The sequence below is a fragment of the Parus major genome, chromosome 5 (genome assembly GCF_001522545.3).
Source record: "Parus major isolate Abel chromosome 5, Parus_major1.1, whole genome shotgun sequence".
Taxonomy (NCBI): Eukaryota; Metazoa; Chordata; class Aves; order Passeriformes; family Paridae; genus Parus; species Parus major.
The window spans coordinates 17,664,389-17,687,991 of NC_031774.1; the positions used below are offsets into that span (position 1 = coordinate 17,664,389).

At 39.9% G+C, this 23,603-nt stretch overlaps 1 protein-coding gene across 2 annotated transcripts; it reads right to left on the reverse strand.

Annotated features, from left to right (window-relative positions):
• Positions 1-61: 61 nt before the first annotated feature.
• On the reverse strand, positions 62-22,057 carry CHKA (choline kinase alpha). 2 transcript variants are annotated; one of them, XM_015631549.3, is made up of 12 exons: positions 21,661-22,056; positions 18,317-18,428; positions 11,349-11,402; positions 7,522-7,635; positions 6,765-6,898; positions 6,391-6,495; positions 5,967-6,025; positions 4,251-4,338; positions 3,223-3,331; positions 2,636-2,742; positions 2,220-2,301; positions 62-1,461 (listed from the first exon to the last, which is right to left on the reverse strand). In XM_015631549.3, exons 1-12 carry the CDS (start codon positions 21,969-21,971, stop codon positions 1,402-1,404), a joined length of 1,335 nt encoding a protein of 444 aa, XP_015487035.1. In that variant the 5' UTR covers positions 21,972-22,056; the 3' UTR covers positions 62-1,401. The 2 variants fall into 2 exon arrangements, with proteins under 2 accessions (XP_015487035.1, XP_015487036.1); XM_015631550.3 differs by lacking the exon at positions 11,349-11,402 and having other exon boundaries at positions 21,661-22,057.
• Between the last annotated feature and the right edge of the window lie 1,546 nt (positions 22,058-23,603).

Sequence of the window (23,603 nt, forward strand, 5' to 3'; positions counted from 1 at the left end):
AACAGATTAAGGCCAGAAATTTTATCCTGCAGCTGTAACAGACTCAAGAATATCAACAACAGTGTTTTTAAGTGCTTTATATTTATTATAAAGTATTAATAACTAAACTTATGGAAAATGATTCCCTGTACAAGAGAGTAACATGACAGCTTTTACAAGTTCTGCTATACAGTACATGAAATGCTGCAGATTTTTTCAGCCGCTTCAAACAGTATTTGCTATACAAGTCAAAAAGAGTAAACTTAGAAGTTTGTTTATAATACAGTGTGTTAGAAAGCACAAACAAGTAACATTCAAAATAAACAAGCTCCCAAAAATCAAAAGAAATCTTTAGATGGCATGTACACAGATTATACTCAAGTTTCAATATACATGTTATTGTTCCCCACAAGATGCTCCACTTTACTGGATTCCTGGAACATGATGAGAATTGAAGGTGCAAGAAAAGCACCTCTCAAGCCACATAAGAACTGGATGGGCAGAACAGCAATTTCCTGAAGTGTTCTCCACAGTCTTTGGCTTTACTATTCATTACAGCCATATACTGTGGCAACACATGAAGAGAGACAGGCCTCAGTTACCAGTACTGTCAATGCCAATCCAGTTATCTGGGGAGCTGCTAGAGCAATTCAAGGCACTCTTCCCAGTACTGCTAGCCCACAGAACCCCCTGTGCAGGACACAGCATTTTAAGAAAACCAGGCTGGGTTCTTGAACAACATGGAACAAACAGTTCAAAATAAACTCCTTCAGAATGTCAAGTTCAAAGCTCATTCATACTTCACTTCCCAGGCAAACCAGCCTAGGAGAAACATTCATGTGTGTGTCACTAACACTTTAAAGCACGTTGCTTCAATGTGTTTAGTTGCTTCTGGTTAAAGTGATGTAAGGTATCAGCAGCTTTGAAGATAGTGTTCTTGGGGCATGGTGAACTTCAACTCACAGTAAGTTTTTAAGCCTACTTCACAGTTTAGCAGTTGTCTCCTTTGCTTTTCCTTCTCCTTAAGAGGCAATGTCTACAATCAGATTTTACAGCTGTTCTGCTTACAACAAAAACCAGAATGCCAACACCCCCCCAAAAATGTACCCACAGCAAGTTTGCTCTGATGCATGTGGTATTGACACTTAATTGTAAGCTTCTCCCATAATACAAAATAGCTTCTAGATTGAAAAGATTTAAAGATATTGCATGGTTGTATTTTACTTTTGCCTCCCAATCTCATTCCAGCTATTTACGGAACTGTAAACAAGTAATTTTTATAGTCCTCAGTACTGTACACCTGCATTCCCAGGAACTGGAATTCAGTGACACCTTCATTAGAGATACAGTAGCCTAAGCACAGTGAAAGTTCTGTCCAGCTGCCCTCTTCATACAGTAACCAACAGGCCACTCCTCCCACATTCACACCTTCAGCTTTCTCTTCTGATCAAAGTAGGCATCAAATCTGGATAACGCATATTCCTGGAGAAATAAGGGACACTCAGTACTCAATAAACAGCTGTTTTCTTTTTGGGATGGGGAAACATAATGAAGGTATTAACTGTGTTACTTTGCTAATCCATCATCTCAGTGCACTAATTAGCTCTATTTAGAAGGATAATCTCTCCAGAGGTGTTCTGGCTTCTTAACATTTCCTCCAGTTTTGTTTCAACTCTAACACAATTAGCTGCTGCCAAAATGTCAGAAAGCACAGGTACTAAAAAGACCAGGACTTCACTGAAAAGGCTGGCTCTTGCAACACTTCTGGTAAGATACTCCATGTACCTGCCAGTCCTATCACTTTACAGTACACTGAGCACAGTCCAAGAGCCAGACTGATCAGTTTCTCAAGTACAAGTTGCTACCTGGCACAAATATTGCTGCACACTGAACATCACCAGAGGACATGTGCATTTTGAGTTCTCAGTTCAAAATTCTCACTGCATCTTGGCCTGTCTTGCCTGGGATGTCTTACTGCAGAATAATGTTGCAATACAGCCTGACAAGGCTATACACTCTCTACATAACCATGGGAACAATTTCTGAAGTTTTTATGATCTTGGATGTTCTTTACATTCTTAATGAAAGAGCACAAAGTTGTAACAAATGGAGTTTTAAAAGCTTTACTCCACTTAGATACTAGTTGCTGTGAGAGGCCATTCCATTGCCTTTTCAATACTGTACCACAGGTTATTTAGATTACTCATTTTCAGTTGTGTAAAACTACAATTAAAACTTACCAGGTACCCAAACTCAATGGATGAGATCTTTGCTTGTATAATAGACCACAGACCCCAGAAGAAGTGTGATGCAAGGGCAAACCTGAAATGACAAGGCTATGTTACTGAAATAAAGACCCAGCTAAGTCACAACACCTTATTTCAATGTCCTCTTAGAACAGTATTCCCTAGTTTGGGGATATCCACACCTTTTATTCAATTATAATACTATAAAAATAATGTCCCTATGGAGTTGTATTCTCCATACTCCACTATTAGTGTGTATCACATCTAATGTTACAGTGGACAGATTGTTCTTTACCACATATAAATAGCTTTCAATCTCTCTCGGCTCAAGTTCCTCCACCCAGTGAGACAGATACAACTACAGGTACCACGGTGGAAGCCTGAAGATGCAGTTGTACATGGCAAGTTACCTGTTAACTTCTACCAACACTTCTTCTTCTAGTTTGGACTTCTCTTCATTGCTCAGATTTTCAAAGCCATCATGGAATGCAGACAGGTAACTGGAGAGGAAATGAAGCTGGAAGGCAAGTAAACAACTGAGTTACAACTTTTCATCTCCAGATATATTGTTTTCTTTCAGACCTAGGCAGTCCTTTCAATAAGTTGGCATTTATTTTTTTCCAAACATCAACAGCTGTTTCAGTTAGCTTTAAGATTAATGGTGCTTCTAACAATTGCTTGAAAGTCTGACTTAAAAAAAGTTATATTAGGACAGGCAGCACATTGCTACTGACAGCTAATTTCATAGTTGCAGTCTACAACTACTGGACTTTTTGTGGTGGATGGCTACACAGCACACAGTAAATATTCTATCCTGAACAGGTATTAAGTTACTATGATTTTTAAAGCAAAGGTAGTCAGGATTACAGAAACTATTACACATTTAAGGAAGTCATGGAAGAAATATCTTGGGACAGTCAGCCCAAAAGAGAATTAAAAAAGAGTTAATATGTGAAGACTATGGACACTGGCATTTAACTATGTCTTTTGTGTCTACCTGTTGTTTCTTTGAAGGATATTTAAGAACACTGGCTTTGAAGAATGGGTATTTCTCATACGAGTAATCATACATCCATTCACAGAAGTGATTTCCAATGTCAAATCCTCTGAAAAAGAAATAAAGTACCTCAGTATTGGCAAAGTAGCAATCTGGTTTTTTTTAAAAGCAAAATCAAGTTTAAAAGCTCTGGGCTACTCAATTTACTGCAGTTTTGCTGGAGGTAGAGAATTGACCAACCTAATTGATTGATAATTGAAAACAAATTTTTGCAAATTATTATAAAACCATTCATAAAGAGGGGCAGTTCAGAATGAAAGCTACCAGCTACATGAAAATACTACTTTGCTAGCAAACATTATACCAATGGAGACAGTAAAAATACTTGAGTATGCACTATATCTCAGTGTGAAGTCAGAAGTCTATAATATTTGGATTATTGCAGGCAAAGAGATCATAATCAAAGTTTTCAATATATTCCACTGTTACATTATTGGAATTCACTATTCCAGCTATGATGATGTTTAATCTCATTAACTATACACACTTGATCATCCTTAAAAACACTTAACTAGATGGCTGAGTGAAGAAAAACAATCATGTTGCATAACCATGTAGTGAAAAACTTGTATTCTCATCTGCAAAGGTGAAAAAGCCATTAGAAAGGACAGAAGGAAAGAACACAAAAGCAAAGCTGACATGCTCACAAAATCTACTCTTCTCCTCAACTTCCCACTAGAAAGAAATTTTGACATGCAAGAAGCCATTTGTGCATAAACAAACCCTCTAGTCTGAGCAGCCAAGGAGCCCCAATAACTTTGCCTCTGCTGTGTGCCTAAACTCAACAGAATCAGAGCTGTTTTGATTAGTTATATATGCTAACCACCACCATCAGAGCAGAACACAATTCACTAGAATAGACAAATAATGAGTATTATTGATGACTTTGATGATATTATTGACTTGGTCTCCCTGTAGCATGCAGAAAGGAACACACTCCTGTGCTGTAGAGAAAATAAAGTGTTTACCGGTAATTATAGCTGCTGTATTCAAAGTCAATGAGCATCAGCTTTTGATTTTCTGAACTCTCTCTGCCTTCCAGAAGTAAGATATTACCTGAAAATTAAGATAATACAGCATATTTAATAATGGAGGAAAATCAGAGAAAAGCAACACTATCTCAAGGAACTTTCTTCAGCTAATCCCAGTTATCCCTTACATCTGCATGGAAGAATTATAGGTGTGCTGGTTTTGGCAGGGGTAGTTAACTTTCTTCATAGTAGCTGGCACAAGGCTATGTTTGGATTTGTGGTGTTGATAACATAGGCATGTTTTTGTTACTGCTGAGCAGTGCTTCTGTGAAGTCAAGGTCTTCTCTGCTTCACACCCCAGCCCAAAAACTGACTGGGGGTGCAGGCAGAGTTGTAAGGAAATACAGCTGAACAACTGACCATACTATATGCTCACTATATAGAGTGGGAAGAAGGGATTGGAGGGATGGTGTTTGTCTCCACAAGTCACTGTTGTGTGTGATGGGGCCCTGCTCTCCTGGGGATGGCTGAACACCTGCCTGCCCGTGGGTAGCAGAGAAATCATCTCTGTTTACTTTGCTTGTGTGAGCAGCTTTTGCTTTCCCTAATTAACTGCCTTTATCTCAGCCCATGAGTTCTCACCTCTACCTGTCCAATTCTCTTCCCAGTCTCACTGGGAAGACCGAGTGGCTCTGTGGGGCTGAGTTGCCAGCTGGGTTTAGTTAAACCATGATGACAGGAAAAGCCAGGTTGCACTGACTGTTTTCCAGCTCTCTGGAATCTGAGATATATAGCTTTACCTTGCACAGCTGAAAGCAAAGTTTTTTCTGTACAGGGAGAGGCAGATTTCATCTCCCAAGGATTCTCTTTCCCCAGTTTAGCTTGCAGCTGGCTCAGGTGGCCCTGTCAGCCTTAGCAGTCCTTGCTGCATTGTTTCTTTCCACAGCTGGAGATTTATATAAATTTCACAGCATCTCTCATATCAGCATTTTCCCCTTGTGTTGCCTATCCTTATGTGACTATCCTCCAGGGCAATTCCTCAGCCTTAGCTGACAAAGCTGGGACCACTGACAAGAATACAGCCCTGAACACAGGCCCACTAGAGGATCCTTCCAGCTCAGCCCAGCTTACCCACCGTTCAGGTGACAGGGCACACAAACACAGCATACCCAACACACCTTCAGCCTTGCTTCCTCCTCATCTTTTTCAGTAATTGGCTCAGGAAAATTGCTTTTCCTTCCATGACTCCCAGAGAACACTAAAAAAAGGTGAATAAGGTTTTCCTAATGTTTCTTACCAGTACAAGTTAAAAACTGCCACATCAAACTACCCTACTCTCCATTGTCACTGTCACTCACTGCACTTCTTCAGCATCTTTCTTTTAAAATGACTTAGGTATCCCCTACTCCCATCAAGTACATTGCAGCAAATCAAGGTATGGTCTAAACAAAAAACACGTAAGGCTCCCTTCGTTAACTGACCTGTACTAACAGAGCATGAGTACAATCTTGGCTTAAGCCACTCATGACACCAGAGTTCTCTGAAGAAGCCTGAAGGGTTGCAGAAGCCCATACTTTGCTTTGGTACTGGAGTTCACAGGCTGCTGCTTCAGGGCAGTAGCTCTGCATGTGGCTACCTTTCAGTGAGCAAACAAGTAACCAGAAAAGGCTCAACAGTACATTACTGAGCAATACTGAAGTATTAGCAGCTTACCCTCTTGACAATCATTGTGGCAAAACACAACTGGTGAAAAAGTAGCTTCAAGCATTGCTCTAGAAAAAAGCAACATAGCATCTTTTAAGTAACAAATCACAAAGTTCAGTTCCACTCCCAGGTAATTTTTTGCTAAGAATTTGAAACACTATTCCTCCCACCTACGGCCTATTTTCTCAATTACAAACAAAACATCAGCACAGTGAAATTTGACATCACGATCAGGAAGTCAGATCAGCAATTTCATCATAGAATTTTGTACTTGTATGAGACTCAGGTTGGTCACAGAACCAAAAACAATCCCCAGCTTGCAAAGTAAAATGAATATAAAGTGTAATACTGTATAACATGTCTGAACAAGTATACAAAAACCCATCCAGAAACTGTGGAGATTAGAAGATAGTAGTAGACAAAATAAACCTACCTTAGATTTTTCATTTCCTGGGGGAGATTGTAACTGAGAAGTTTGTTTAGTTTTCTGGTTTGGGATTCTCTGGTAAATTTAATTCTCAGCACTTGATTTAGATACCTGTTAAAAAAAAAAGAAACAAGAACACAGGATTTGTAACAATGAGTATATTATTCTTCCCATACTATGATGCCTTTTAAACTAAAATAAAGGAAGTTTGAAAGAGTTACTGAAGAAAACATTACTGTTCTTCAAGGTAACTGAAGTCCTTTATGTGATAGTTTCTGGGTACAGTGAAAGCTTGTGTTCTCAGGCATTCAGGAAGAATGATCTGCTTATCAAAATTACAACAGGTCACCTTTTTTCCCATAAAGTATTGCATAACTTACTTTTCCATTGTTCCAAAAAGCCACTTAGGTTCCTTATTAAATGGCATTTTCATGCCATGAAATCTGGCCATCTTCTCAGCTATTTCAGCAGATATGTCAGGTAAGCTTAGTTCTTCAGTGCTCAGTTTCCTGCTCTGTAATAAAATACAGTATTCTTAAAATGCAGTTAATTGATGAGTTACAGAACTGTGACTAATTATAAACTAGCATTAGGCTCTATGCAGTACCGTGTGAAACACTAGCATAGTACTCAAGCAATACTCTTTTTGCTCACAGATGAACTTACAAAGTTGCTGCCTTTGGAAAAGCTGCTAGCCAGCCCTACTTACAACTTAATCAAGTCACTTCTAGATTCAAGACCTGGGGAGTATCACATCTCACACTAAGAATATCTTCAAAGCAGATCAAGTATAAATATTTAAGAACATCAAAAGCATCTGCTCTTGTTGCTGTTAAAGGGAAGTGTTACTCCACAGCTTCCCCATGGTATGTTTGGTATCTAACAGGCTTTTTATCTTCATTTATTAGCCTCTGCTAGAGTTGAAGAGTTTTTAGATATCTCCCCCTGGCAAGAGCTACAATGGGGCTCTCCATCACCCACTCTCTTAACTGTATCAAATGACAGCCAGCAATTACTACAGGCGGTCAAGTATTCCATTCCCACATCCCTGCTTTTCTGGGCAGTCCAGAGACCTCCTTGTCAAGATCAATTAAAACAGCTTCCAACAGCCCACTGAGTAATTATGACCAGACTTACGGGAATGAATTCCTCCAGTCGCCCTTGTGGGAAGATTCCATACAGCTTTGGCCCAAGTGCTCTCTCTGCAAGAATGGCAAACATAACACTTTCCAGAACCATGGCTTCTGCCCCCTACCAAAAAAATTAAAGTATTAGTTATTCACTAATATGAACGCATAGACATTAACTCAGGTGTGCACAACAGCTAAACTGTTACCAGGTGAGAAATTTTAGGGCTAGCTTTGAAAAGACTCAGCATTTTACTAATCAAAGTTTCTTGACTAATAACTTTTAGTCAGGATGGGAGCAATACAAGTATTTTGCTTTCAAATTAAAGCTGGGGAGAAAAATCTGTATTACTTAGCAGGTACTGTTGTGGGCCAGATCAACAAAAAACAAAACTGCAAAAACCAAAACACCTCCTCGCTAACCTGTGGGAACTCTGCAAATTCATTTCCTGGAGGAGTTCGTCCGACTGCAACACAACAAGGAACAACAAATATTATCCTATATCAGCTATTTTAACATTCTCCAGAGCACTGCCTCTGAAAAGGACATTTTAGCTACATAAGTGAATGAAGTGAACAGACAATAATAAAATATTGTTTTTATTGAATAAAACAACTTTTCATTTAGAAGAAAAACTTGTTTTTCCTTCCATTAAGCACATTTTAAGTATTCCCTTTTATATTTTTTCAAGTGAGGAAGTAATTTAAGCTTCTGCTAAAGAACATGTGTGTTTTACCCTTTCTATCACCAAACATAACTCAAGTTTTCTCTTTGTCTTACATCAATAGGCTTGGTTCTTAACAGTGACAAGCAGACAGCTTTTTAATACGAGTGCTTAAAAATTAATAGAAATATGAAATATTTAGTCTCAAAAACACAGTTAAAAATCACTGAAGTGTAGCTTTCTGGATGGGTAAGATTATCTATAAGTAAACACAGAGGTCACATTATAAATCTCTACTTGCAATTATGTTCACCAGAATCCAGCTCTACTCAAATCCTAAAGATCTGCCAAGCCTCTGTCTATTTTTGAGCAACTCATCTCAAAGTCAAACCCATAACACTTAAAAGCATAAGAATAAAAAGCACAACATCAAGAAAGCTCTCAGGTATTTCTGACCACAGATCCTTTTGCATTATTGCAGTCAACAAAGTATCAGACAGTAAACAACTCCATAGAAGTTCCATTCCTGAGTACACTCCAGGCAACAGTATTGAGGAATGATTTTTATTCTTGTTCCACATCTTATTATTCTGAGATCTTCAATAAGTTCTAGTGTTTCATATTGAAGTGCAATAAAGACACATAACTGTGTTGTGGAAAACAGACTTTAAGACAATTTGCATATGAATGTATTGCATCTATGTTCTCCACCTTTTTTTCATGCCAATTCTTCAAAGCACCAAATGCTTTAGCCACTAACACACCAAAAATGTTTTTCATCATTTTACATGCCCTCATCATTACAGGTCTGAACTCTTTCTGTTCAGTTTTGAAACTTAATGCCAAGCACCAAAAAGAAAATTAGTTGCAAGCTACTGAATGTCCACTATTATTAACCAAAACTGACTTGGACAGCACCTGGTACAACACCAGGCATTTTTAAGTCTCTTCCCATTAAGGTGTCAGTTACTTGTTTCCATATCTTACTGAAAAGCAGCTCACTATTCTTGGATAACAGGAAGTACAAAAAAATCCTGTTATTCATTAAGACATCTCTTCATGCATCAGCAGTGCAAGCACTAGAACAACTTCCTCACTGAAACCAAATGGTTATTTGAGCACAAGTCCAATGAGAGTTTTGGAACAATACCATCCATGTAATCTCAGGCACAAAGGCTTCTCCTTCCTAATACCCAAGGGACCTTTTACCAAATCTCCACTCCACACACTACTGTCAAACATGGGATAGGTGTGGAAATAACCTACTAAAGGACATGAAAAAAATTCTATAGCATACTTCATATGGAGACTGAACAAATCTGGGTATCTGACTCTTCACCTGATTACTTTAAAGGATCAAGCATTGCAGCCAAGGAAATTATATACTTCAGTGACTTCAAACACTTTGCAACATACTCATGCTTGCCAAGACAATCTGTTATTAAGATCTAAAGCTCTCAATTTTGACCAGTTTCAGAGATTGACCCATAAGAACTTGTATTTAGATTTCTGGAAAAAACTGGACCAATCATGTTTTTAAATGAATACTTAAAGATCAATGTTTTGTTTCAAAGCTAACTATTATACGCATTTGTTACAAGACTTCCCCAGGATGCAAATCCCATACAGGCAAGGAGAGATCAGAAGCCTTTCTACACTTCAGATGGAACTGAAGCTTCTGCTTTTTTCCTGCCTTAACAAAAATTTCACTATAAAATACACGAAGAGTCATATTCTAAGGGAAATTACTGCAAATTATAGCAAAACCAAAGTAAAACAAATTCCTGTTAAAAGGCCTTATGAGCTGACAAGACTATCCCATGTTTAGACAATTGTCACACACCAGGCAGCTCAGAAGCTACAATGCTTTTGCTAGCAAACCCAGAGAATTTGATTCTCTCTAAAGGATATCATCTCTCATAACCTAGACACAAGAAAATTAACAAATCCATCCTGACAGTAATTCTTGAGAAAACTGATTCAAGAGTGACGTTTCAGCACTATGAGATTAATAGCAGAAAACAACCTATCAGCAGAGAATCAGTATTTTCAAGCAACAAGTACCACAAATGAACTTCTGAAGTTCAAAACCTTGTTTCCTATACTGCAAAACTTCTATGAGCTTCTGTCACCGTAGTGGGGCTTCTTTGGACTTTTGGGGTTTTTTTAAACTAACTTTTATTTTTTACAGGATTATGGTAGAGAAGAAATCAAGCCATCTCCATTTTTCATCTTTGAAAACTGAGGTATCAAACCAGTACATTTTTCTGTTCAATCTTGGTTCAGCTGATTGAAGCTGTTCCAGTAAGCTAAACAAAGTTCAACAAAACTTCAAAAGCAGTCATTCAACAACAAAAAAATTTAAAACCAGTTTCAACTCAGTAGGAAAAAAACCCCTGAAACCAAACGAATGCTTGAAAATGTTTCAGATGGCATTGCCAGAAGGCAAAAAATACAAGGGGAGAAAAGCAGCACTTATCAATTAAGTAAAATTTACTCTTCCCTAGTCACTGCCATTACAGAGCTGAAAACAGAGAACATAACAACCAAGGCATCTGGCTAGCATGCTGCAATGCTTTCCCTTACTGAGAAAATACTGCCACAGTAGAAATCTAAACTACCAAATACCATTCACATGACTTTATGAAAAGATAACTCAGTTAAACATTATGCTGCAGGAGAAGAAATTATTCCAAATGCAAGAACTTTAAAGTTTTCAGAGCCGAGATGATCCAAGCACAGTGCTAATCAGGAACACTTCATGTTCAAGAGCAAGTACTCTCCAGCTCCATGTACCTTCCTCATAGGAGTTCACCAAAAAATTAGAAAATTAGGGATTAGGTAAAGCAGAGAACAGTTGTTCATCTACTTAAGAAGAGTCTGATACTAGAAATAGCAGTGTTGATACCAATATTCAAAATGGTAAGAAACCATTTAGAGTAGAACTGGAGATCTTTTCCTTAATAATGTGGGATGCTTGAATCTTTCCAAGCTATGTCCAGACACTCACATAATGCTGCTTCTGTGAGTAAATAAATTTCTTCCCTTCATTACTTTTTGCATTTTCTAGACACAGTCCAGGTGGAATAACTACTGGTTTAAAACAAGCAGGATCACCACATTTCCCTATAATCTATAAAATTCTTTGAAATAAGCAAATTTAATTACTCACTTGCAAGTCATTTTCCTTCTGAGACTGTACAGACTCTCCCTTATTACACGACCTCTATGAATGAGAAAAAGCAAACACAATGAGAGGATGAAATTTAAAGTTATTAACCTGCAACCACCAGAACAAAGGGAGTAGAAGTACCAGCTACGGTTAACTAAAAGTCTCAACACTGTCTTGGATCTGTGACAGCTACAGCACTAGTATCCATCTGACCTCTGACCACCACATTTTCAACAATTCCAAAGTCTTTCAAAAGGATGTGCCACTGAGACCAAGACACTTATGTAAACAGCTGATTTTCACTTATATTTTTATTAATCCCCAGTCTTTCAAAACACAATTTCAATGCACCATAAGCTTAGAGGAATGTTTTTAATTAAGAGAAAATTAAGTCCCACTGCATTACATCTGGGATGAGATTCTTCCAGCCAAAGCACTTGAGACACATTACAGAGTACATAAAAGCCTTAGAAGGACTATTGGAAGAGGCATGTTATGAAGGTTGCAAAGCACTTCTTTTGCTTATTACCTTATTTTCCAGATTTCTTATGGCTAGAATTTCCTTAGAGTGGGTCTTCTTGGCTGTTTGTCCAGTGTACCACTGGCTGTGCAAATACAAGACTTTTCTTAGAATGAACTACCCATGTCAGTTAAAGGTCTCTCAGTAGGAACCACAGTATACTAGCAAAACTTTAACAAGTTCCATGCATGCTGTATTGTGCTACGATTGTTAAGAGTCATTATAAAGCAGTTTCAGAATATTAAACCATACCCTCAGCAACTGGACCCTCAATGGCACATGCTTTTCATAGAGCTGCACATTTAAAAATTCAAGATGTATTATAAACCTTGTCCTTTAAAGGGCTTGAAGGTAAGGAGAAGAGAAAGCAAATATCTGCTTAGAATTAGTGACAGTTTGTGGCTGCTATTTATGTTGCAATTCCAGCATTGACTGTTTAAACCAGACTAGCTTTAGAGGCCCATAAAGGCAGCCAGCATCTCCACCTTCTGAACACAAACATTGCATTCACAGAACCATGTGCATACCTTCCTGTTCCAAAGCTCTAACATGTCCAAAACAAGGGTGGAAATATGAACTTAATGGAATACAGTTAAGCAACACCAGCTGCCTTAAGTACAATACAACAAACTAATGATTTACACAAGCTCTGCAGTTACAGTATTTCAGAGGCTATAGAAGAAGGATAGTTAACAACAATCGATGGTCTTTCAGCAAGTACTTCCCATAACACTACTATATAAGTTTAAAACAAGACAATATGGAAACTACTATTACTTTATATTACTTTCAAGGAAATTAATAAAGTCCAAACATATTCACTACAGCTAAATATGTAACTACTGAATAGCATTAAAATCATTTACGGAGGGCTTCTCTGAACAAGCATGTTCTACATCAATACCACTCTCAGATTTTTCTTGAACAGTCAAAGTTACTCACCATTCAGGAGTCTTTCCTGAAACATGGTGCTCTCAGAATGGTTCAGTTCAATCAGAAGGTAATCACGTTAGAGTTTTCCCTAGAACCTGAACTGGCATCTGCTTTCCAGAGGTCATACTGTATAAAGAGCTAGCCAGTTCCAAGAGTCCACCTCAAATTAAGTGTTGGAGACAGCCTAATGGCATCTATTGTGCCATTAGAAAGGGATAGTTAGGGCTTTACTGCAGAGTCATCACAAGAGGAGACTTCTGCAGCATCCCCTCCCTCTTTTCTGTTCCCTCAGCATGAAGCATTAGTTTCCACAAGAAAAAGAGCACAAATATGTAAATAACTTGCAAATATGAATGGGAGCTTGGAGAGGATTAGTCTTTACAAGTGGCCATGTACTCAGCCTAGGATTAGGAAATTCTTCACTATACATGGGCAATGAGAACAAAGTAAGCAGGATGCAATGTTATGTACCAGAAGTTTAAAAGTTTGATCAAGTTATATCAGATACCTTATTTTGAACCACTGTTCTCAGAGGTGATTGTGGAATCAGGAAATAATCAAATTCCACTACTTTAATCTGTCAGCCTATATTTAGCTCACTTGTTCTTGGCTAAATCTATCAGTTTCAGTTTTTCCATAACCCTTATAGCCCACTCCAACTAATGTCCAATTCTGGGAGCTAAATACATCAACAGAAATGAGGTGATTTTAATTACCCGAAAAAGAGGCTCACTGAGTAACTGCTAGAGCTTTTTAATCACTCTCTACGTGGACACTAACTAGAAATGGACTCGTGTTCTACAGGTTCAAGATTTCTTCAAATATTTGTTCAGGACTTTTATTGTGGGACAATTTATTCTCAAAGCCCTGAGAAAGTTCACTACAGCTTTAGTAAGGGAGGACAACTATATTCAATAGAAGTAGTTTAGAGTCAAATTTGTGATCGTGTAAATTGATTTTAACAAAGGATACAAGATAAAAGTCCTAGAATGGGAAACAGTACACATTGATCTATTCTCAGATGACCAGACAGTGATTAGACATCTGGCAATTTAATACAGAAAATTGAGTTTAACATTTTCTTCCTAATGCCCCCAATTTATTTCTTTTGTGGCTGAAAGATGAAGTCCCTTATCAAAAAACCCAAATGATGCTTGGCCGAAGAATTCTGCACAGAGAAGGAACTTTTATCTCTTTTTATCTTACATAACTTTGAGCTCTGCTCGCAAATTTAAATATAACTCAATTTTTCTCAGCTTACTCAGCTTGATTTTCAATACTTTAAAATACTGCAGCACTTGAAATTAGATAAATTGCTAGGAAATCACAACATTACAAAGAACTGTCTCAGAGGTTAGATGTGACCTGTGCAGGGAAAACTTTTCTAGAAGCTGTTGACAGACATCTGTTTGAACTTCAGTGTATGGAACAAAACAAGGTTAGATTCAGCAATAACTATTTCCGCTTCTAAGGATCTGCCATATCCCTGTCAGACCTGAAGGAACTGATGCTAATTTGTTGAAGTCCTAAAAATCTAGCATGTGAAGAATCCCCAATTCAAGCTCTACAAAAGCCACAACTCAAATCCTCTACATCTCAAGTTACCATTCTGTTATGAGGGAGCAGAGAAAAGGAAGGGACAGCTTTTTGATATTCTGTTATTGCCGTAAACATTCAGATGCACAGACAGTAGCTGGTGCTACTTAAGGCTTACTTTTAAACAACGAAATCCAATACTAAAGAAAATGAAAGCTGTAGAGAATGCTCCACTTCAGAGATCTCATACTATACCGTGAATCGTGTCTGTCACCTGGAAACCAGAGTGCTCTAGGCACGATCGCATGGGCAAGCCTGCAGCAGAGAACACATGCATATACAACTAAAGTGGTACATTACCCCCAGAAAACCCTTAATGCCACCCAACACAAATATATCCCCGTAAGAGGTGCTTGGTTTCTTTCAAGCCTTCTGCCAGTGCCAGGGATTTGTAGTTACTCCATGCTACAAACAGACATGGACACCAACAACCACAGAAGACGTTGATAATTACAGTTACACAGCAGTCTGCATTTTATTTAGTTACACAAAATAAAAGGCAGCAAGGCAGGTATGGAAAAATATTTACCACAGAACTGTGGCAACCATTTATACTCATTTTGCATCTGTTCACATAGAAATTGAGAGACCAGAAAGGAGCATTAGGTATACTGGTATGTTTTTCCTCATTTGTATATGAGATTTTGTTTTGGCTGTTGTCAAGTAACAGAGCCCCAGTGAGTCAGAGTTCAAGGTTCTTTTGACATGTGTAAAAGAATGGGAATCAATCCCTGATTTACCTTTTGAGAGGTAAACTTAAATTTCACCTTAATTTGAGCTTATTTTTTGTTGATGCCACCTTATGTCACAATCCTATTAGCATTTTTAAGATGCTACTTTGAATTTGAGCAGAAACACTATAGTGATATGAATATGAAATCCAATTTTAAAGTCTGGACATTAAGTGGCATATTGTTGGATAGCCTTTTGTTTCAGTTGTTAACACTAATACAACATGTTAAAGACATTTTGTCACAACAAGTTTTACTTTCAGTGCTCCCGTTTAAATTCAGCAACTAAGCTGGAGCAATCATAAGTGAAGCAGAGTAAGACATTTCCCTTTTTTAATGTAGGACATATCTGCATTGTGCCTCGAACATTGGAGTTTTAATGTGGTTAGTACTTTAACCTATCACAAGTACAATACTCGTCTTAAAAAAAAAAAGTTCTGCTCAAGGATATACTCAGGAGAAGTCCTTGATTTATAAACATCCATGCCAGTGTGACCATTCATAACAATGGCCGAGCCAGTCCAGTTCATCTCCACCCAGCTCCCCCCAAACAGTCATGCACACAAAAAATTGGTTTAAACATATCAGCTATGACAGAGGAAGGCACAAAGCCTTCCCTGTGTGGCAGCTTTAGCCAGCTGGCATGGTTTATATTGGATGAGTTTCATGTACTGACATTTGTGTCTTCCAAGTGTCATAATAAGCAAACTGGAGCTATTTTCAAACTGCAAAAAAGGTTCCTTTAAAAGGTGGCTCAAAGAATTATGGTGCCAGTATCATTCATTCTTAAGTTAGTAATCAGGGACCCATTTTTCACTTGTATTCAAAATTTTAACTTAAACTTGTCTTCTGTATGTACAAGAATTTGGTGCAGGTTGCTACAGATACACAGTATTTACAGTAAAGGGATAAAGAACTGATATCACTGGTTTGTGCTCCAATTTCAACAGAAGGTAAAATGGACAAGAGTTAAAACATGCTACAAAGGCTCAAACAAACAAGTGGTAACTACTAATACCCAGTGGCAGTTACAATTAAGTCACCGAAAATTAAATTGTGATTTTAGCATAAGGTCTCAAAACTCAACTTACTTAAGCAGTGTTCCTTAATTTCTACAGGGTTTTTAACTTAAGCAACTTTACTAAAAGTATCAAATTACTCCCTATTAACAGGCTTGTCATAACATTCTGCTTATGCCACCCAGAAACTCATAGGAATCCTATGTGAGGTTTTCAAAATACCCAATAAAACAGTTTGCTTATATTTTAACTTGCATTTAAGGTAAAGGGGCTGGAAGAGACAAATGTTTGTTGACAAAAATTGTGAACCTCAATGCAATCAAAGTTTTACCTTGGGACTTTCTCTGCTTACTTAACCATTAGTGAACTGCACCAACAAGAGCAGTCATTTCACTGCCACTATGGAAATAAAGGAAGTTAGACATCTCAAAAGATCCTTCAACACCAAGAGCAGAAAGGTTAGAAAGTTATGAACACACTTCAAATTTTCAAACCAAATTGGTTCTGATTTTAGAGCCCAAAAATTTATTTTGATTTCTTCAGTAAGGGGCAGAGAAGAGGCAAGTTAAAAAAATACCCTGAAGGAAGAAGAGGGCAGTCAAATTCTAGAGTCTACTTTATTTTTCTTTTGAAAAATAAGGGAAAGGCCATATTTCTTTACAGCTCTTGGAAAACAGAAGCTCTACCACTACAATAGTTTTACAGCCCATGTTCCTACTCAAGCTTTCTACATATTCACTCAGCATTACATTGAAACCATTAATAGTTCTTGAAAAGAACCCCAACTCAGCATCAATCCTAGGAGTCATTTTGAAAACAAAGTTTCACATGACCCTTTTTTTGCTCTGCTTTTAGTTTCTCTTTAAAACTTAAGACTATTTAAGCTTGAATTACTGACCTTCTACACACTTTCCTTAAGAGTTTAACTTTCCCAAAACATATGGTGCAGTAGCCAAGCAATTCATGCTCTTCCAAACCACTGGAATATTTTACATATTTCTGGTAAAGTTCGTTACCACGGGAAAGTTAACAACTCACATGATATAATAAAGGAACACTTCAAAGTCAGTAAAGCAACAATATCTAATGATATTTTTAATAGTGAGCTTGGTCAAGACAGCAGAAGCAGGAAGAATGGGCTGAAATTTCAGGAACAGAAAATCTTCTGCAGATATTGGATCAGTTGTTCAAAGCAAGTTACTGAGTACTGGAAAATATAAAATTAATGGATAATAAAACCAGACCCTCTAAGTCAAATAGAAACAATTGCCAACATACAGATGTAATGTTATGAAGCTGCAATTCTTCATAAGGTTAAACACTTACATTATGATTGCTTATTTACAATGTAATCGTTATATGGAGCAGAGATGGCTAAGAGAAGATCTGCTGTACAGTCCTAGAGTAACAGTCTGTCAGCTTTAGAAGAGACCACATGTACAAAATAGTCTTGCTTTTAAGTGCTACTATTTGAAACAGATTTGCCAACTGCTTCACTTAAGGTGTGACAAATTTCAATACTATTTACATTTTACTAGCCAAATAAAAGTATCATTAAAAGAGTTAGACAAAACATCCAGTTAAGCTTCTATGCCAGCTATACAGCACTCCACACATTCAGGAAAGCATATTTTGGAATGAGATGACTGTACAGTATTGGAGTTCACACTTCATTCTTATTCTAAAACTATATTTTCAAATTTTCTAGCAGCACAATTACCCATGATATCTAATAAAATACTTGAGTAGTGTACAAGCTTGACAAAACCTTCAACTAACCTCCAAGATTCACAAGTGCTATCAAGATTAAAATTAAGCAGTTTAGTCTCGCAATCTAGCTAGTTATGTCGAAGTTCTACATTCTGTACAGAAGCAAATTTTTTTGAAGCACCACAGTCCAAACTTAAGACCATAAGCAAAACATTAGTGCCCAAACAAACAGCAAATGAGCCTTCAGCTAATTCACACCAGTTGGGATCTGCGTAGAAAGGAGTAAGTCCTAGACAATAACAAATCATTAAAAAACTGTTTTCAGCTTGCAATCTACCCCACACCACAGAAACATTCCCTAAAGGATAAAGCTCCATAGTGTCACAAATGAACATCTCCAAACATATTACAGTGAAGCTACAGAAACCCTCCCACTCCCAAAGCACTCTATGTACTCACCATCTGCAGGATTGCACCGTATAAACGCAGGAGAACTTTCCGTGGTTCATCTGCAACTGTCTCAATGGTATCAGGTAGTGAGCACTGAAACAGCATGTTGCTGAGGCCACCTCTGGAGACAGAAATACATTGATTAGCTGACTTGGATAAGCACGCGTTTTGTTTTCAGCAGATTAGAGGTGCACTAAAAATCCTTTGGGTGTGATTAATTGGTCTGCTCTAACAAGAAAGTTCTCCAGAAGTACCAATAACTCATAACATAATAGGCTTTGATAAAACAATGGCAGCTTCATGCTTCTTAATGTACAGTTCACCACCCAGAGCTATTGATCCAAATAACAGCTCAAGCTATTAACAAACAGATGTAAAATGCAACAAACAACTATCTAGATCTAAGCAAATTATTTTCAGCCATGCTGGAGTCTTGTCAGATACACTTGGCTACACAAGCAAAGCTATGGCAGAGTAAGTTTAAAACCATGCAGTGAATATAAAACTCCAAGTTTGAATTAAGAGTTGCCATCACTGGGAGTGGCAGCTCAAAATTCAGCTATAAAACATTGCTGATGAAAGTCTTACTTCTGCTGTCTTTCTTAGGGACACATTTTCAATTTTTTTTTAAATTTACAATTAAAACAATTCTTTATTTGAAATAAATTGCTCATGTATTTGTCAAATCTAAAATCACACTCAGTTTCTCTGGTCTAGTATCTATCTAGATTGATAAAGCTGTGGAAAACAAAACAAATGCTGCCACTTTTTCCTGTAAAAATACTGTTGTGAAACAGTAATTTAAAAACTAACATGTTTGTGTATCATCTGAATGACTGAAGCATAGATTTTCCTAGTTTGTGCCTATCTTGATGAGATTCTAAATTTCCTGAACTTCTTGTAGCTCATAAGAATACCCATCTACTCAACCCACATTTTATTTACTGCATTGCCTTTCTGCATTCTTATTATTATCATGAATGAAATTTTCAAATTTACCTTCTGCAAGTGATTTTGACTGTAACATGTAATACCTTGCAGTGACCTTGGATTACAAGAATCCACAGCAGATCCAAAATGTGGTGTCTAAAATGCAATTCTCAGTCCTAACCTGACATTCCTTTCAATGCTTTTTCAAATATTGTTCTCAGCTCTCTTTCAACACAGTGGGGAAGCAGAAAAGACTTTCTGGAAAAAAAGGCTACCAAGAAGGAGACAGTGGCTGGCCTACATATCCAAAGTCAACAACTGAGAAGAAAAAAAAGAAATCTCAAGAAAACAGGGTAAAACAGCAGCTGCACAATATGCTTAAGAAAGGAGACAGAAAAGAACCAGGTGGCTTGGCAGGCACCCAAAAAAGGATGTTTAGAGACAAGATATGAAGTAACTTTGAACCATGAAGGTTAACAGGTTGGAAAAAAACCCAAGAGACAGATGGAAAGGATATCAAAGGAAGAGCAGAGCCAGCTATTCAAAGGCAATCCAAACATTGGTTAGTTATACTAACTACACTTTTGGCTTTATCTGAACTGTGCTAGACAGATTTTTGTGAAAAAACATTTGCCACCTTTTCTATGCCTCTGATGAAAACGCTGGTGAAAATATCAATAATTAAATAGAAGAACTAAGCACACTGAAAAATATAAGAAATACTCGACTAAACCACAAGAATCTGTATAGTTACATGACTTAAACAAATGTTCAGCCTGCACACTGTGTGAAAGCCCAGAAATTCTTTTTTTATACCAGACAAGACAAGTGGATGCTGAACGCCACTAAACAGAAGTTTCACTACAGTTTAAGTTGACTATTGCATTTAAAACTTCAAAAGTTACCTGGAAAATTTATCAAAGAAATCCATACAGAAGCATAATAAAAGGCACTGTTCTTCTGAAAGGTCAGTAGATTCAGCAGCTTGTTTAGAGGTCAAAAGGGCACATCTCACTCATACAGATAAAGCTACCAGTTATTTAACTGACAGCTGTTCAAGATGATTTTACAGTATTAATGGACACATTGGAGAATGCACACTGACTGAAACCAGAATCAGCAAACCAATATGATGCATTGTCCAGAGATGAAAGTGGTGAGAAGACTTTTGCCAAAAAAAACCCCAACTACCAATTAGCATGGCTTTACACATTCTTAAGTTTCAGCTCCTCTTCTGCCAAATTTGGAAATCACAAAGCTATTTTGAAGTGGTCACACAGAGGTTTCCAAGAAATGCAAAGATGACCGTGCTAAAATGTAAGGCTTTAGACAGTAAGTGCTAAAACCAGCAATACACACTAATACAGATGGAAACTTAATTAAGCAACTCAAACTAGACATATCAGACTAGTCTACTGTTTAGGAATTGTATTGGTTTTGTTAAAATTATCTCCTTTCATTAACTCCTTATGATCATGTCAAATGAGGCGAAACTATCTAGAAAAAAAATACTACCTGCACTGGGTCTCAGTGAGTTGCTCATTTTTCAATAATGCTTTTAAAATAAATTTAGGAATGATCAGAATATGTTTTAGTCATGCTTTTATACATCAGAGCTTTCTCAACTGCATATGCTCCCTTAGGTACCTAGGGTAGATGTGTGCATGTTTTGTGAATGGACAAAAGTAGAAACATTGGGAAAGCAAACTGACAATAGTATCCTTTGAAACTGTCCCTGACTCTATGTTTGATCTAGGTAGAGCGATCAGTCTGGAAGATGTGAGACAAGCGGTGCTTAAAGGGGAAACTCTGAACTAACATCGGTTTAGTTAAAGCAAAATAAAGATGCTATTTAATTTTGCAAAGCAGGCAAAGATCTTCAGCACATTACATCATATGGCTTCCAGAACGTCCCCAATTTACATATTTCTGCTGCCAACGTGCTGAGTCACAAGCACTCGTTACTGTGTACTGTAGAAGATGACTCACATCACCGGTACACCGCGTTTACCTGTTAATTTCTCAGTGCGGAGCAGCCAGGGCCAGCCCAGCAGGGCCCTTTTCCCCCGGCAGGGAGCTCGGGGCGCGGTGCAGCGGTTTCTGCCGGCTCCATCCCCTCTCCCGGCCGGGCTCGGGGCCCCTCCCCCGGCGCGGGGCCGAGACGGGGCCGTCGCGATGCAGCAGCAGCAGCAGCCGCCGCCCCCCCGCACCACCACCCCCTCCGGGCCGGGGGCGCACCCGGCACCGCCCCCGCGGCAACCAGCCCGCTCTCACCGCCCAATAAACCCAATTCGGGAGGGATTTAAAAGAATAAAGCGAAATTAAAGAAGGAGCCCCTCGCCTCTCCCGCCGGGGTCGACTCGAACCCGCGGCGAGCCCCCGTCCCCGCCCCCTGGATGGGCTACCTCCCCCTCCGCGCTGACCTGATGGGGCTGATGCGCAGCTGCTCCTCCTGCAGCCCCCGCCAGGCCCCCGGCAGGAACTCTTTGCACCACAGATACGCCCGGCGCCGCGTCCGGGGGTCGAGCGGCGGCGACTCCTCCTCGAGCGGCGGAGGCAGCGCCGGGGGCAGGGGCGAGACGCCACCGCCTCTGCCCGCCGCGGTGGGGTCCTTTCCCTCGGATTCGGGGTGAGCGAGCGGCGAGGGCGGCTGCCCGGCCGCGGCGGACCCGCGGCTAAGGATGAGTCCGAGCGGGGACGGGTCGGTATCGCCGTTGCAGAACTTGGTTTTCATGGCGTGGCGCGGGGGGGGCGCGGCGGCCGTTGAGGCGGCGGGCGGGGACGGCAGCTCGCGTGCTTCCCTCCGCCGTCAGTGCCGGCGGCGAGTGAGCCCCGCGCTCGCGCCCGGCCTCCCTTTTATACGGCGTCTCTGCACGCGGGCCCGCTCGCGCCTCACGCTTCACGCCCGTTTGCCTGTGATTGGCTGGAGCGGGCTCTCGGTTCCGCCCTTGGAGCGGGGGTGGGTAGGGAAAGGGAGCGGGAGGGCGCGCGCACTCGGCTCGCGGCGCCTCCAGGCGTCTGTGATTGGTGCGCGCGCGGGGAGCACGAGGCGCTCGCCCGCGGGGCGGGGGCGGAGCCTGAGCCTGAGGGGAACGCTGAGGGAAGGTGAGAGGGAGGGAGAGAGGGAAGGAACAAAAAAAGGAGGGAGGAATAGAGAGGGGGGACACCTCAGGTGCACTGTGCCGTGGAACTGCCGCTGCTGGGTCCGCCGTGATGCGGCGCTGAATGGGGCTGGCACCCCCTCAGGCGGGGCTGGCCTTGCTTAGGGTTGCTCAATGCGCCGGTGTTATTCACTCCGTGACGTGTTACCGAAATATATGGGAAATCTCCGCACGGTGCGAAGTGGGTCGCGGCAACCAGTAATAACCGTATTTAAAGTCTGCTCCTTAATGAAAGTGACTTAGTTACCGTGTGAGGGCTGGCTCATGCCCGCTTGGTGAACTGGTCTCTCGTGGCTTGGGATCACCCCTGAACAGAAGGGTAGAGCTACGGGAGCAAGAATAATGTCTACACGCAGTGCTTTGGACATGAGTATCTTATAGCTTTGGCATGGCTTTCCTGTTTTGGGAAAGGCCAGCACCTGCCTTACGGTCCTTCCCCCGCCAGCCACTTCCCATCCGAGTGTGGGAGCGGTGATGTCACAGCCCGCTGGAGGAGCCGAGGCCTTCCCGCCCCCTCCAGCGGAGCGGGTGGGACTGTCGCCTCATATCTTATATCACCTCGTCATAAATGAGCAGTAAAGCAATAAATCCCTTCAAGCCTTCAACTACCTCTGCACTTCCCTGATTTTTTCCCCCCCTCCTTTGGCTGTTCACGCTTGATAGTCTATTTCTGTATACGAGGGACTTGCAGCCTCTTGTGATAAAAGATGCCATTATTGTGGTGATCATTGTTAAAGCTGGGAATTGCTGGGTTGTGAGAGAGTTCCTGATAGGCTCCTTCCCTCATCCTATCCCAAACTATTTCACCACACGGGCTGCTCTCTCATTTTGTTGCATGCTTCACTTTTGCTCTCTAGTGCTGGAAAACCCCCCAAGGAGCCTACAGATTTTCTGGGAAGTGGCAGGAGAGGTCCAGAATTGCTTTGGAACAGGCTTTGTGCTGGCAAAGCAGCTTCAGCACAACCAAAGCTGTTTTGGCTGAGGCATACCAGACTCTAGTTAAAGAGGAAGAGTGATGTATGAGTTAGGAATGCCAAACCGGGACAGAAGAGACAGAGTTTTTCTTTTCTCTTTATACCACAGCTCTTCATTTATGAAATAAAATCCTTTAACTCAGGCACAGATTAGGGTGCTGGAGAGGAGACATGCAGTCGCTGCTGGAGATGGCTACTCAGGACTGCAGAGGAATCCTTGCTTTTTCAGAA

Excerpts from the sequence above, each read along its gene's own strand:
- CHKA (XM_015631549.3), bottom strand. The coding sequence starts at position 21,971 with ATGAAAACCAAGTTCTGCAACGGCGATACCGACCCGTCCCCGCTCGGA. Across the intron at positions 6,496-6,764 it reads CTTTTTGGAACAATGGAAAA|GTATCTAAATCAAGTGCTGA; the intron begins GTAAGTTATGCA and ends TTTTTTTAACAG. Across the intron at positions 2,302-2,635 it reads GTGTTGGTAGAAGTTAACAG|GTTTGCCCTTGCATCACACT; the intron begins GTAACTTGCCAT and ends TTGTCATTTCAG.